Source organism: Carlito syrichta, unplaced genomic scaffold (genome assembly GCF_000164805.1).
Source record: "Carlito syrichta isolate Samal-C Ts95f unplaced genomic scaffold, Tarsius_syrichta-2.0.1 Scaffold311737, whole genome shotgun sequence".
Classification (NCBI taxonomy): Eukaryota; Metazoa; Chordata; class Mammalia; order Primates; family Tarsiidae; genus Carlito; species Carlito syrichta.
This window is the reverse complement of record NW_007255833.1, coordinates 25,465-41,450: the sequence shown is the minus strand read 5'-3', so window position 1 is coordinate 41,450 and position 15,986 is coordinate 25,465. Positions and strand designations below refer to the sequence as shown.

The window sequence follows — 15,986 nt, the reverse complement described above, 5'->3', positions numbered from 1 at the left end:
GCACTGGGCTCGGTGGCTCAGCCTGTAATCCCAGCACTTTGGGAGGCCGAGGCGGGTGTATTGCCTGAGCCCGTGAGTTCGAGACCCACCTGGGCAACTTGGCGAGACCTCATCTCTACAATAAATCAAAAAATCAGCCGGGCGTGGTAGCGCATGCCTGTAATATCGGCTACTCGGAAGGCTGAGGCGGAAGGATCGCCGGATCCCAGCAGGACGAGGCTGCGGTGGCCAGGGGTGGCCACTGCACTCCAGTCTGGGCGACAGAGTGAGACTCCAACTCAAAGAAAATAAAATAAAATAAAAAATAAATAAAATGCTGCCCAGCCTTCCCAGGCCAACACAGGCTGATTCCCTCACTGAACCTCGAAACAGGTAATAACTAGAGGCCTTTTGACAAAGAATTTTAAAACACGTATCTATAAAATATATGAATGCCTTTTTATGCCAAGTAGAATCACTCCATTACTTTTTTTTTTTTTTTTTTTTTTTTTGAGTTGGGGTCTCACTCTGTCGCCCAGACTGGAGTGCAGTGGCCGCTCCTGGCGACCGCAGCCTCGACCTGCTGGGCTCCGGCGATCCTTCCACCTCAGCTTTCCAAGTAGCTGGAATTACAGGCATGTGCTACCACGCCCGGCTGACTTTTTGGTTTATTGTAGAGATGAGGTCTCGCCAAGTTGCCCAGGCAGGTCTCAAACCCACGGGCTCATGCAATCCACTCACCTCAGCCTCCCAAAGGCGCGGGATTACAGGCTGAGCCACCGAACCCGGCTACTCTATTAAATTTAAAAGATTTCCCTAAAACTTTTTTTTATTTAAGCAAAGAAAATTCTAAAAAAGAAAATAAATGAAGGCCAACTACTCCCACCAGATAATAAATTATACTGTAAAGCTCTAGTAATTAAAAGCATACATCAACACAGGAACAGACATATGAAACAGAATTGAGATTTCAGAAATACATCCAAACACAAATAAAATTACATATAAAAAATGATGAAAATAAGCTCCCAAAACAGTAAGCAAAAAAACAAAACAAAACAAAAAACCCTTAGGGACAACTGACTGCCTATGTGGAAGAGAAAAAAGCTGACTCTTTCTCTTGCTATTTCACCAAAATAAATTCCAAAGGATCAAAAAAAAATCAAAATATTTTTACACAGATAAAACAAAATATGAACGCATTTTTGAAATAACTGTAAATTGAATAAAGGTCTTACTAGTATGACACAAAACCCAAAGTCCACAAAATAAATGAGAGACTACACAAAAAATGTAAAACTGTGTACAAAAATTTCTCCAAATACAAATAGTTAAAAGATATGCAAACTAAAACAAACAAACAAAGATGAGGACAAACAAGAAAAAAACATTCCACAACTAACAAGCGGTTAGTTTTCTTAATGTACAAAAACATCCATGAACCAGTAAGAAAAGGGAAGCCAACCCAATGGGAAAAATTAGCAAATGATGCAAACAGAGCTTCAAAGGAAATGTGATAAAAATGATCAATACAAGGTACTCAGCCTCCCTGGGAATGACACGGCAGAAGAGCAGCACTTGATGGCTACTGAGAGAAAGAGTAAATTATTGCGACCTTACTGGGGACTGACAGCATGAATGTCAAAACCTAAAAAGTGAATACTTTCAGTCTATCGATTACTCTTACAGGGTATAGTAATCCAACTGTAAAGACATACATGTCCAGGGAGGCACACATGTCCAGGGAGGCAGAGTTTATTTTTTAAAAAAATCTAAAACCCCCCAAAACCAGAATTATCCATTAATCAAGTGCTGGTTATAAAAGTTGTACAAGAAAATATTATGCAGCTATTAAAAAAAACACAGTAGGTCCATAAGCCTTGACAAGGCTATAGAATTAGAGTGTGCGAGTGAGTGTGAGAGAGAGAGAGAGAGAGAGAGAGAGAGAGAGTGTGTGAGTGTGTGTGTGTGTGTGTGTGTGTGTGTGTGTATGAAGACATTATGGATGCAAAAAACAAAATGCAGAGGAACATGTACAAATATTCTTATCTATACAAAACAGTTCTTGAAGACTACACAAGAAATTGATTACTTCTTGTAGCTAAGATGATGATTTTTTGCTCTAACCCCTGTTCTAATTGAAAAATGCTTCCATCTATGATACTCAGTGATCTATCACAAAAACAAAGAACCAAGTACCACATGTTCTCACTCATAAGCGAACCCTGAATATTTACCATAATACTATGAGAAAGGGAATGCAGTAGCAGGATACTGCCAGGGAAAAGAGGCACACAATATTAATTAGGTCACCTGATCCACAATCAGGCAAAGTGGGGACCAAAGGAAGCCCAAATGCTACCTGAACGATGTCCACTTGTATACCTAATCCTGAATTGTACCTCACATCTTTAAAATAAAATACATATATATTTATAAACTTATAACTTAAAAAAAAGGAAAACTGTTTCCCATGAGTATTATTTTTGTGATTAAAAATATTTAAAGTGTAGTAATTTCAAAGTAAAAAATACAAAAGCAATCTAGAAGATCCAGAGACTCAGATGCTAAAAAGAGAAAAAAACAAAACAAAACAAAATGGAGGGAGGAGGGAAAAAAAGAAGTAAGAAGCTGGCAGGAAGCTAGCTAATGGGTAGGAGAGGACACACTATTCCAAGCAATTCTGTAACCAGGGATGTTTTTTCTTGCTTTAAAATGAGTACAACAATAAATACGGAAATATTTCTTAGGCCTTCTAGAAAAACAAAAATATATCTGTAGTCAACTTCTTGAGCCATCAATGGAATTTTTTAGCAAAGGGTCTGGGTTCATGGCATCCAGCCCCAGGCAGTGCGAGGTATGAAAGGTCAGAGGAGCACAGCAGGGGTGTGAGCGAAGCCCAGAATCCATCCACACTGGCAGCTGCTGTTCAGAGCAAACTGCCTCCTACAACATGGATAGTCTGCCCAATAACTATCAGAGTTATTTCACAAGGAGGTAAAGAAACCGGAATTTTAAGCGAACTCTTAATTTTTAAAATATTTGCCACTAATGGGAAAAGAAAGGTTTTTAAACATGGTCTTAGGGCAGTACAACCTGCAGATACCAGTTGTAGCACAAATTATACTGAAGTGCTTTAAAAAAAAAAAAAGAAAGAAAGAAAGCAACAGTGATTTGGGTAATATCCAACTTTTAATGCTAGACTTGTTTCATTAGTCTTAAGTAACACAGAAGCTTTACTTCAGTACCTTAAAAATAAATAGAAAACCAGAAGTATCAGTAAAGTTATGAGCTTTTCTCAAAAGCTAATGAAAAGGTAAACGACCATATAAGAACAAAGATTCTAGGATAATTTCACCAGATATACTAATGGTCTTGTTTTACGTGGGGTTGGGGCTTAAAAATGAGTGCAAAATTCTCATCACTAGTTCATTCAACAAACCAATTATTGCTAATATGGTCATAAGAATTCCGTGGGGGAAAAAATGAAATCCTTGATAAACTGTTGTCCTTTTTGTACCAGTATTTCTATCTTTCTGGTTTTAAGTTTAGTAAATGTCCTACCAAAACAATAAGTTGGGAAAATTAAATGTCATTTTTAAATATGAGCATTTTATACTAATACTATCTTGTGTTATTCAGGGACACTGAGTTTACTGAAACACTGCATCATAAAAGATAAACAGACTACCTGGAATTTCTGTAATTTCAGTCAAAAAAATAAACACAAGGCTGGGTGCAGTGGCTGAAGCCTGTAATCCCAGCACTTTGGGAGGCCAAGGCTAGTGGATTGCCTGAGACCATGCGTTCGAGACCAGCCTGAGCAACTTGGCAAGAGCTCGTCTCTACAATATATCAAAAAATTAGCCGGGCATGGTAGCGTGTGCCTGTAGTTTCAGCTACATGGAAGGCTGAGGCGGAAGGATTACCGGAGCCCAGCAGGTAGAGGCTGCGGTGGCCATGAGTGTGTCACTGCATTTCAGCCTGGGCAACAAGGGTGAGATTCTGACTCAAAAAAAACCCCCAAAACCATACAAATGATTGAAATTGCAATCCCTGCCTCTTTTCTATTGGTTATAAAATGTAAAGAATATAAATATAGTTTTATTTATAAAAATGGTGATTTCCTAACGCATAATTAAATACAAGGAAGTGTACAACTGCACACGTATACACGTGTATATGTGTGTAGAAAGGAAGAGCACATAAAGATAAAGTCATAGCCCCATCCACAGTGGAGACTATGCTCTAAATTTACTTTCTTAGAATAATGGCAAATGTGGGCAAATTCACCCACACCCATTCAATGTGACGTCTTAGACCAGTGGTCTGATCTGGGTCCGTGGTAAAATCTGTGCATTCTGACTTGTTACCATTCTCAGCCCCACTGATGAAACGCTTTGGCAAATTAAGTTAATACAGCATTTTAATGTACTGAAAGTAATTCAGTACATCAGCAAGTGCTGAATCATTTCCGAACCATTATTTTAATAACTATTATTCCAGAACAGTTATAGTACTAACGAAAATACTTCAGAGGAGGAGTTAGTGGGTTCAACTGAGAGGTCAAAATTCATGCCACTCAGGATAGTCATGCTACGAACTGAAATAAAGAACATACTCAGGAGCAAAGAAAGGAGAAAGACCACCACTCAGTTTTAAATGCTCACAGGACCAGCACAGATACACATGGCACCTGGCAGAAGGTTAGAAAAGCAACTATTTGGCCAAAGCCATGCAGAAAAAAGGATGCCTGTAGACGCCCTTGTGGAGGGCACAGACGAAGATGCATGCTGGCAGCACCCTGATTCCTTGGCTCCCTGAAAGTCAGGATGCATTTCCAGAGCTTCGTTCTCATCATAGACAGCCTCCCACAAGTCACACACTAACAGTTACAATGACTCCATGTCTCCCATTCCTTTTGAAGATTCTTTATTTTGGCATTCTATACTACTGAACGGTTAAGATGATAAGAAAAAGACCCATTATTTCTGTGCTTACAATCTGCCAGTTTAGGCAGGGCACAGAGACTCATGCCTATAATCCCAGCAATTTGGGAGGCCAAGGCACAGGGATTGCTTGAGCCCAGGAGTTTGAAACCAGCCTGGGCAATACAGCAAGATCTCATCTCTACAAAAAAATTAAATAAATAAATAAAAATAGCCAGATGTCATGGCACATACCTGTAATCCCACCATTTTGGGAGGCTGACGTGAGAGGACGGCTTGGAAACCAGCCTAAGCAACATAGAGAGACCCTATTCTCTACAAAAAATATACATAAAAAAATTAGCCAGGTGTGGTGGCACATGCCTATAGTCCCAGCTTCTCAGGAAACTGAATCAGGGGGATCGCTTGAGCCCAGGCAGTCAAGGTTGCAGTGATCCATAATTGTGCCACTATACTACAGCTTGGGTGACAGATCGAGACACTGTCTCAAAAAAAAAAAAAAAAAAAACAAGACAGGCCGGGCACAGTGGTTCAAGCCTGTAATCCCAGTACTTTGAGAGGTGGAAGAGAGAGGACTGCCTGAGCCCAGGGGTTCAAGACTAGCCTGGGCAACTTGGCAAGACCCTGTCTCTATAATAAAAATGAAAAAAATTACTTGGGCATGGTAGTGTACGCCTGTAGTTCCAGTTACTTGAAAGGCTGAGACAGAAGGATCGGCTGGGGTGGCCATAAGCATGCTACTATACTCCAGCCTGGGCAACAGAGCAAGACTCCTACTCAAAAAAAAAAAAAAAAAAAAAGACAGAAGCATGTTTTTTTGTGGTAATATACACAACTGAGACGGGGGAGGGTAAAATGGAAAGATCACAGATACACTTATGTGAGCTGACTAGACAAAACAATGTTTGAAATCTTTTTTTTTTTCTGAGTTGGAATCTCACTCTGTCACCCAGACTAGAGTGCAGTGGCCGCTCCCGGCCACCGCAGCCTCAACCGCTGGCCTCCGGCGATCCTTCCGCCTCAGCCTTCCAAGTAGCTGGAATTACAGGCGCGTGCTACCACATCCGGCTAATTTTTGATTTATTGTAGAGATGAGGTCTCGCCAAGTTGCCCAGGTGGGTCTCGAACCCGCGGGCTCAGGCAATCCACTCACCTCGGCCTCCCAAAGTGCTGGGATTACAGGCTGAGCCACGGAGCCCAGCCCTTGAAATCTTACAGTTCTCTAAAAAGGTGGATATTTGACAATATCACTCTTAACTATCATAAACTTTACATTTAAAATTTAATAAATTAGCATAATGCTTTAAACAAGATTCAAATAATACTCTTTAAGCTAATGATATTTCCTGTAATCCTATTTATAAGTTTCTTCATAAAATGTTCAGAAAAGATTCCTGTAAGTGATTGCCCTAAATACTTGAAGGGCTGTCCCTGAATTGCAGTGTCTCAATTTCTATAAACCAAGTCTTGTATAAATTGAAGTATGAAAATATACATGTGCTGAATCCTCCTAGGTGAAAAATTGTGTCTGCTAAGAAAATCAAGAACTTAGAGCCTAGTTGCGAGATGAAGCAGTGCTTCCATGGTAAAGCCGTCTCAATGATCAACGAAAGAATTATTCACATGAAACACTACTCTTAACACTCAGAAACCAAAGCTTTTAATCCTAAAATTTACAGAAAGTTCGCACCAAGAACAACAGTAGAATATCACTAATAAATGTTCACTCTTTATTTTTAAATTACACTTTCGTAGTCACATACTACCCAGCTGGTAAAACAAAGCAAGGATAATAACTAAGCTAAAATTATTCCTCAAGATAACCAATTATAAGACAGAAAACTTCTCACTTGACGTACATTTCATGCACAAACAAAAGCCTCAAGTCTTTGGTCTCAGCCAGCATGCAAAAGCGTGCCACGGGGCAGTTCTGTGAGGACACCTCATGTGCTTCACGCTGCACAGGCAGACGCCAGCTGTGCCCTGACTCGCAGGCCAGGTGGGCTTCCCACACCACATCCTGCTGTGCACTGCTTCTGCTCTCTGAGGCCTCCCACTCAATTACTGACCAGGCCCAGGCCTGCCCCGGTAGGAGCTTCTGAAAGCACCTAGAGCAGTACTATGCTAACTTCATCCTGCTTATCCTGGGTTCGCCTCCCTTGTTCAAAGTCACACTACAAATGAGAACAGTCAATAGCGCTGTAAGCAACGAACAAGCTTAGAAGCTTTTAAATCCCATACAAACCACTATTTTTAAGGAGGTTAGATGGTGAGGGCAACAACAAAAATGCTGCAGAAGATATATACCGTAGCAAGTAAAATAGCCAAGACCAAGACTGCTCTTAAAACTTAAAGGGAACCGGGCTCGGTGGCTCAGCCTGCAATCCCGCGCCTTTGGGAGGCTGAGGTGAGTGGATTGCCTGAGCCTGCGGGTTCGAGACCTGCCTAGGCAGGCGAGACCTCATCTCTACAATAAATCAAAAAATAAGCCAGGCGTGGTAGCGCACACCTATAACTCCAGCTACTTGGAAGGCTGAGGCGGAAGGATCGCCGGAGCCCAGCAGGTCGAGGCTGCAGTGGCCAGCAGCGGCCAATGTACTCCAGTCTGGGCGACAGTGAGACTCCAACTCAAAAAAAAAAAAAAAAAAAAAAACTTAAAGGGAATGAAAGAATACTGGTGGCTGTTATGCTCGCAAGTTTGGTTATCAAATGCCTTCACCTCCACTCCCACTTTTAAAATGGAATTTATTTATTCAAATACTTAACTGAGTGCCTCTTATGCATCAGGTATAATTCTGGGTACAATGGATATCGTGAGGGAAACACCCGAAGTCCTTGCGGTCTTTGTATCCTAGTGGAGTCATAACAAACATACCTTGATTAATGTGGCTGCTTTCTGGCTATTTGTCAAGAACTTCACTGGCTGTGTGAAAAAGAAAAGCAAAACAGCCCAAAATGAAGAGTATACTGAACTCCCAGGTGCTAACAAAATTTTATTTTCTATTGGGATTAAGATCAATAAAGCAAATAATAATAATAATTTTTTAAAAACCAATAAAGCAACATAATTGCAGACAATAGAAAGTCTGTATACTGGTAAGAGATATACTTTCACTGTTTACCTGGTGTGCTTTTTGTGACTGAAACTTTATCCATGAAAATCAGAGCCAGCTAGTAAGAGGGAAAACAAAAGTCATACGTTCTTCTTACACATTCAAGGGGGAAAAACACTTTCTGAGGTAAACAGGTTTAACAAGCTATACTCATGGTTCCACCTCTGAAAACCACTTGGCTCCCCTTCCTCAAGCCAAATACATTTCCAACATCATCAAGCTGCAACCCAGTGAGAACAAAAGCACTCAAGAGGAACAACATGGGTTTACAAAAGCACCACTCTACCTCATCTTGGTGGCCTAGGTGTCCACTCTGAGGAGAAAAAAGAGGGGGGGGGATTACAATGCTCAAGGAAGGAAGCTGCTGGGTCATTCAAAGTTTATCGAGCAGTAGCTGGGAGTTGGAAAAAGTCCGCCGGTGCCCATGGCTAGGCAGTGGAGCGGCTGCTATACCTTCCCTGGCCTCTGAGGTCCTCGCCTCTGAGGTCCTGGCACATGTTTTCTGCAGTGATGCAAAGACAGAAAAGCACCCCATTCCCCAAAGAAAACAGTGCACACTTAGGGCATTTTGATGCAAACTGTGAGGTGACCTGTATGGCCATCTTCTGTGTTTCAAAACCTGCTCAGTGAGAGTCGGCCTTGAACGTTCTGCAATGGTACCTTCTGACAGACCTAGGTTGGTCTGGTGGAGGCTGAGGGATCATCCAATTCGGACCTACACTCAAGACCTGGGCTTCAAAATTAAGACAGAAACAAACATGACTGCATGTTTTAAAAATAAATTTGTTCACTTATGCAAATGAAACCAAAGGCAAGGTGCAGGTTATGCTTCTGCTTATAAGCCAGGCTTTGTTTTTATTCAAGGCAAAGAATTAAAATCCTACATAATAGAGGACTGGGAGGGGGAAAATGGAAGAAACTGAGAGAGGAGGGCTAAGAAGGTAGAAGGCTTTAGAGGCATACAACCAGGTAAGCACCCTTAAAAAAAAGGCAATAAAAGCAAAAGCAGTGACCACCAGTGGACAGCCCTGCAATGTGGGCCATGGGGGTGCTCCCCCACAGAGCTTTACCAGGAGTGGCGGCAACAGTAAGGGGACAGTGAGCGCCACAATCCCATCAGCTTGAAAAAACTCAGCAGAATACAGTTAAATAGATCTTTTACAGTAAGACTTCTCAGGAGCCTTTAATATGCTTGTGAATGCTGTGAGCTCTAAAGAGGAGTCTATACATACACGTTTAGCCTCCACCAGACCAGCCTGGGTCAGAAGGTACCACTGCAGAAAGTTCAAGGCCGACTCTCACTGAGCAGGTTTTGAAACACAGAAGATGGCCGTACAGGTGACCTCACAGTTTGCATCAAAATGCCCTAAGTGTGCACCGTTTTCTTTGGGGAACGGGGTGCTTTTCTGTCTTTGCATCACTGCAGAAAACATGTGCCAGGACCTCAGAGGCCAGAGACAATCGTACACATATCACTGAGCATACCAAGGAACAAAATCTTCTAAAAACTTGTATTTTAATCTTTTTAAGGGAAATCTCTAGTAAGTGACGTTTCCACCATTTCTCATACTTTTACTTCTCAGATATTACACAATGAATACAAGTGAATAATCTCTGACAGCTCACAGCTACTCCTGTGGAGGCCCATTATTTGGGGTTTTGGGTTAGTGCAGCTCTGCCTGCCGCCTGGGCTTCCCTTCCCTCTCCAGGCTGTCAGCTGGCCCCATTCCTAGTGTCCCAAGTAGGCCCTCACAGCCTTTCTGGGGGCCAAAGTAACAAGCCCCTCTTTGTCTGCCTTGAGTTTAGGGGCCAGGAAACAGCAAGGTTCAATGTGGGACATCAAGAAGACTTTTTATAAAAGTTAATAAAATATATATTCTGCTCTTTGTAGACTTACATCTGGCTACTTGTTCATAATTAAGTTGAGCCACTAAGAGCCCGAAATATTCAACTGTAAAGCAAATCTAACAGCAATTATTTCAGAGACCCAGGGTTTCCTCCCAGATCCAAGGCTAGCCCCAAAGGCCCCAGCCGGACTTCCAGCAAGTGGCATCTCATCATATCATATGTGTACTGACAGTGCTTTTTTGAAATAATCAAACCTTATCAAAATAATCCTCATGAGATTACTTTTAGGTAAAAGGCAGCAAATAAGGTAAACGGAAACAGAAGATTAAGTGATTTATGTGTAGTTGTCCCAGAGTCACAGAACAAGTTAAGAGAATAATCTCAGGAACCCCCACTATCCACATAGCATCTTACCCAAACTATAGCAGGCTCTGTCTAGAAAATAACGGCAACCAAAGTAGGGTTTTAAAAAAAAAACTGTGTGTGTGTATGTTATATATTTAGGTACAAATATGAGGAAAGGCAAAATAAATGATCTCTAAAAAACAAATCTGTTCTATGTATTTTCCCATAACCATGGTATTTAATAAAGGTGATATGTCCTAGCTACCCTGGAAGCTGAGGCAGGAGGTCACTTGAGTCCAGGAGTTTGAGGCTGCAGTGAACTGTGATCGTGCCACTGTACTCCAGCCTGGACAAGAGTGAAACCCTGTCTCAAAAATAACCAAATAAATAATGAATAAAGATGATACAACTAAGGGCTTTAATATTAAAGAATTTAAAGGGCACAATGTTTCACAATGCTTATAATAGCAAAAGATAATGTTTAATATACTGTTGGGAATTTTACTGGCCACAATGAGCTAAAACAATATTATGGATATAAGTCATCTCTGAAAATGATTACTCTTTGATAGTCATGCAAGAACATGAAGTATGAAAAAAGGTACTAGACATTCTCAGTCCCTACACAAACTAGAAATGGCAAAGGTAGTCATGGAAACCCTGTTCTTAGGAAGACACTTGGTCTAAGTTGTGAATTCAAACAAAACATTGTTTTCCCTGATGCAACTTTAAACACCTAAAGTTATCCTGAGCTTGATTTATGAAGTCATATAGGTGTTTCTTACACAATAAGAACACTGACTAAATATAATCAAGTCGCTAAAAGGAGAGACACTCTGAAATGTAATTATAACTAGCGAAACATTGTGTGTTTCTGAAATACGGGGGAGGGGTGTGCCAAAAAATGTATACACATTTTAAGAGATGTTATCTATGTATTACTTTTTGAAATTGAATTAAATTACAGCAACAGTGTGTAGTATGATATTTAACCAACCTTGCTTATGCCATTTTCTTTGCCCGGCCTGTCACATGGTGACACTAGCATTCATTTGACTAACGCCATCTTTTGAGTGAATGTCATATTTAAAACATGTATACATTCTTTTGGCACTCCTGTAATATGACACCAAAATTCTCACTATGGAGAGGTTAGGAAAGTATTAATTCAGCAGGCTAAGTCACTCCAACCATGAAGGCCTATTCTTATGCCTGGCCCTTGACCAGCCACTTGGGAATTAAGTTCTTGGAATATTCTGATAAAAACGTTTGGCATGCTTGGAGTCTTGACCACACTGTACTACGTTGTCTACACAGTCTGTACAAACAATGCAATTTATGGTGAAGCTGCTTTCCTTCTGAGGACTGGAGTTTCAGGAGCTGTGGTCAATCACAGGCACTGTGTCCCTACACAACTGAACCCAAAGAAAAACCCTGAACTGTTAGAACCAAGTGAGCTTTCCTGACAGCCAACACTTTACATGTACTGTAGTAATTCCTTGTAAAGGAACTAAGTGTGTCCTACACAACCTCCCCAGAGAAGATCCTAGAAGTTTGTGCCTGGTCTCCTCAGTCTGTTCCTGGTACACCTTTTCCATTTGCTTCCTTTGCTGTAACCAACCACAGACATGAATGTATCTTCTGAATCCTATTATTCCTTCTAGCAAATCACTGAACTTGGTGATGATCTTGGGGACCCCAGACAAGTAAAGTTCATGGGATTTTATTAATTTTTTACACATTTCCTATCATTTCAATAGAGTGAGATATAATACCAGTCTATATAATCCTGATAAGCAGGTATGAATGAATACACACACACAAAAAAAAAACTTACGCTCAGGACTTAGAAAAAAAAATCAGTTCCCATTTGAGGAAGTCATTTAAGGTTAAATGAATATGGCTAGGAAGCAAATCACCATTTAAAACAGGGGTCTGCAAATTTTTTTTATAAAGGATTGTAATGTAAATATAGTGGGCCATATGGTGTCTGTCACTAATACCCAACTCTGCCACTATAATGTGAGAGCAGCCATAGATAACACATAAACTAATGAGTGTGGCTAGGTTCCAATAAAACTTTATTTGCAAAGCTAAGCAGTAGGTCAGATTTGGCCTACAAGTGATAGTTTGCTAACCCTGATCCAGAACAATTGGGCTTCCATAAAAATGATTTTTCTTGATTTCTTTTCTAGGTTTAAAAAATTTTTTTTTAGCCAGGCATGGTAGCGTGCACTTGTAGTTCCAGCTACTTGGAAAGCTGGGGCAGAAGCATCGCCAGAACCCAGTGGTTCAACACTGGGGTGGCCATGAGCGTGCCACTGCACTCCAGCCTGGGCAATGAAGTGAGACTATAACTCCAAAAAAAAAATTTTTTTTAAGCCAAAGGATAAACCAAAGATTTTTTTTCCTCATCACTTAATATACCTTAACATGCTATAATAAAATTCAAATCACCTGTGTTAGAAATATCAATGAATTTTAAAATTCAGCTTACTATATATTGGCACTCACTTGGTACAACACCAAATGTGGTGAGAAAACCTAAGTGGAAAACTCTGCCACTGGCACCGGGATATTTCAGACTGGTTGAGGTTCCCCTATATTGGTTTTCTAGTGCTTCACAACAAGTTACCACAAACTCAGTGGCTTAAAACAACACCCACTTGAGAGCTCACAGTTGTTTTCAGGTTTTATCTGCAAACAGAAGGCCAGGCATGGCACGAGTGAGCTCTCCACCCAGGGCCTCCCAAGGTTAAACCAAGGCCATAGCTAGGCTGCTTTGTCACCTGGAGCAGGAGATTCTCTTCTACGTGGTTGTGGCAGGATTCAGTGCCTTGCAGACTGGGGTCCCTGCTTCACTGCTAGCTGTAAGCAGGGTTGCTCTTCGCTCCTACGGCTGCTCACACTACTTGCCACATGGTCTCCTCCATCTTAAAAGCCAGCCAGCAATAAATAACCTTGTTACTCTCTAATCCACCATATATTTCCTTCAACTGGTTCTTAAAATAAAAAAGTTCAAAACATTTAATTTGCCCAGTAACTGGATTCTTGTGTTGCTCAAAGAAGGCCTCACAGTATGTCTAACATAATCAAAGCTCCTAAAAAGGCTTAGTGAAAGAAAATTCTGAAATGACTGTCTTCCCTTGGAAGAAAAAAACTCTTTCTTAAGGTCATGTAAGATGATAGATGTCCTGGGACTGATACAAACTTTCTGGGAACATCAACATAAATCTTAAGCATTGAGGGAATGCAGAACTTTGAATTAAGTCAAATTGAAAAAGCTTTTCTGTTGTGTTCGGTTCTTAAAAACACTTGCAAGAGTCTCAAATCTATTCAAATTCCTTTCTTCATTATCCACAACTTAATTATTTAATGACAATTATCTTAAAAGAAACTAAACAAAACAAGAAGTTTCTAATAGTTTAAGAATAAGGAACAATTAGACCTATTTCTTTGAAGGCCCTACTTTAGAAAACAATTTGGGTTTTCTGTTTTCCTAGTAGATATTAACTCTTTCTCTACCTTACCAAAAATTAATAATAATTATAATAATAATAAATACAACTTCCAACTAAACAAAGCAAAACAAGAAAATCACGTGACTTGAAAACTGCCTGCCAATCTTGGTTACAAATCTCTGTGGCCTCACTTGTCATAATTAAATGCTGCCTGTTTTCAAATGGCATTTCTTGAAACAGAAGACTGATTAAATTAGGCATAGCTGAAAGCCAAGTTGTCCAGAAAAAATCAGAAGACTAAAACTCAGTTAAAAATGAAGGAAGGCAGCATCTAAAATTACCCCATCCCCAAACAAAAGCTGCCCTGGATGGAGACAAACAGGAAAATATTCCATTTTTCTTGACAGACAGAAAAAAAAGAAGGAAAACAAAAGTCAATCTAGACAGATATTTAGACTTCAAAACTGCATATGAAAGGCACAACAATTAAGTCCAATTTATATTTTTATTGCTATTTCTAGGTAACAAAGTTCTGTTGTTTTTTAACTAGATACAGTTTTTATTTCAAAAGTTTAAATGAACAGCTAAGAATATACTTAGAGTAAACAAGGTTTAAATGGAACTGATTTATATTATGCTATTTTAACTTCTAGAAAAATGTCAGGTTTATCTATTTTATATTCTTCTAAAATCCCTTAAATCCCTTTTCATTGATTTTTACCACATCTGTTCCTAATACCATTTTTTAAATTTCCCAGATGGACTAGAGAAAAAAGATGGCTCAGTATAAACCATTACCTATCTAGAATGAGTAAAGCAAATTAACCTAAAAGAGCATATACCAATTGGTCAAGAACATCATTAAAAGAACAAAACAGTAGCACATGATTATAAAGGTTGACAACAGCACACCAAAAAGTAAATCTCAGGGGTAAGCACTTACCACTTACCACAATTTACTTCTGATATTTCTTTTTTTTTTTTTTCCTCCCCCTTTAGAAAGCAGGATTTATTGAGAGGACAGAAAAGATCCCACAGTGGGTAGGGACCTGAGGTGGTTGCCCCTGATATTTCTTAATAACTAAAGATCATTATCTTTCACATTTGATTTGTCTTTTTAATTTGGAGTTTTAAAAAATTGATTTTAAGCCAGAATACACTTCATCCCAATCAAATATTAATGTGAGTTTTACAGAAATTTTAAACATTAGTGATTTGGGCCTACCACTAAAAGCCCCTTGACTAGCAAATCAATGAAAACAGCAGACTCTGAATCGACTGAAAGATCACTGAATCGGTACGGCAAGAGCACATATTCCATGCCCACATAACAAAAGGCACTGGCTTTTTTCTTAAAAAGAAAATGTTTCACCTAGACTTACTGCCACAAGTTATACCTTGAAGTTGCAAATGCTTTGAATGCATGTTTCCTTCAAATTGCCAAATGTCAGGCTAATTACTAATAAATATATACCAATCATATGCCCAGTTTTCTCCACACCATAGGTAAAACTTTGCTGGGGATCAGAAATGCTTAATATACCCTAAGTAAGTAAGTAATAATACAATGATAGACTCTACTTCTTTTGAAATACAAATTAGCAACTTGAGAAATTAGTCTATGGAATTTTTATTAAATGTGGTTTTCTTTTAAAAATTAAGCTTTTCAATTAAAAGAAGTCGAAATCATCATTTTTAAAAGTAGCTGCACTATTTGAAATATTACTTTTCTGATGAACTTGGATTTTTAATCATTTTAGAATGTCATTTCAGGAATACATTCCACAGCAGTGAGCTAAATATTCTCATGTTTACCTCTACTTTCCCAAAGTAATTAAAGAATAAGATCTTGAAGACTCTTAATTCTAATCCTAGCCCCCTTACCTTTCTCTTCCTTTTCATTTTCTTCATGGCCTTTTAATTTCCTTCATGACTAGTTTAACCCCTGTTCATCATTTTAGGCATTGTGTTCTACCAGCGATGTAATCTTAACAAGTTTTTTAACTTCTCTGAGCCTCACTGTTTCCAACTATTAAAAAAAAAAAAAAAAAAACCTATTACCCTAAAGTCATCATGAGGATTATATGAAAGAGTATGAAAAGCACTATAAGGTTCTGAAGGACAGAGATTGTCTTATTTGTCTCACTTAATCTGAATGCTCAGCACTGGCTATGCAAACAGTAAGCCTTGCTATCATTACTCCCTCATGAAACACAAATAACATGCTTACTGTAAGCCAGGCATTAGTCCAGGCTAGGAACAAAAGACAAATAAGACAGTTTTCTTGACTT

At 39.5% G+C, this 15,986-nt stretch overlaps 1 protein-coding gene across 1 annotated transcript in view; it reads right to left on the bottom strand.

Annotated features, from left to right (window-relative positions):
• The window catches only part of LOC103271527 (DNA repair-scaffolding protein-like), a 194,703-nt gene extending 179,097 nt beyond the window's left edge, over nucleotides 1–15,606 (bottom strand). Inside the window, exons 1-3 of the mRNA XM_021718036.1 lie at nucleotides 15,580–15,606; nucleotides 14,921–15,046; nucleotides 7,804–7,851 (exon numbers count right to left, since the gene is read on the bottom strand). Of these exons, the coding sequence (XP_021573711.1) occupies nucleotides 7,804–7,851; nucleotides 14,921–15,046; nucleotides 15,580–15,606 (201 nt within the window). The remainder of the gene's footprint in view (nucleotides 1–7,803; nucleotides 7,852–14,920; nucleotides 15,047–15,579) is intronic.
• Between the last annotated feature and the right edge of the window lie 380 nt (nucleotides 15,607–15,986).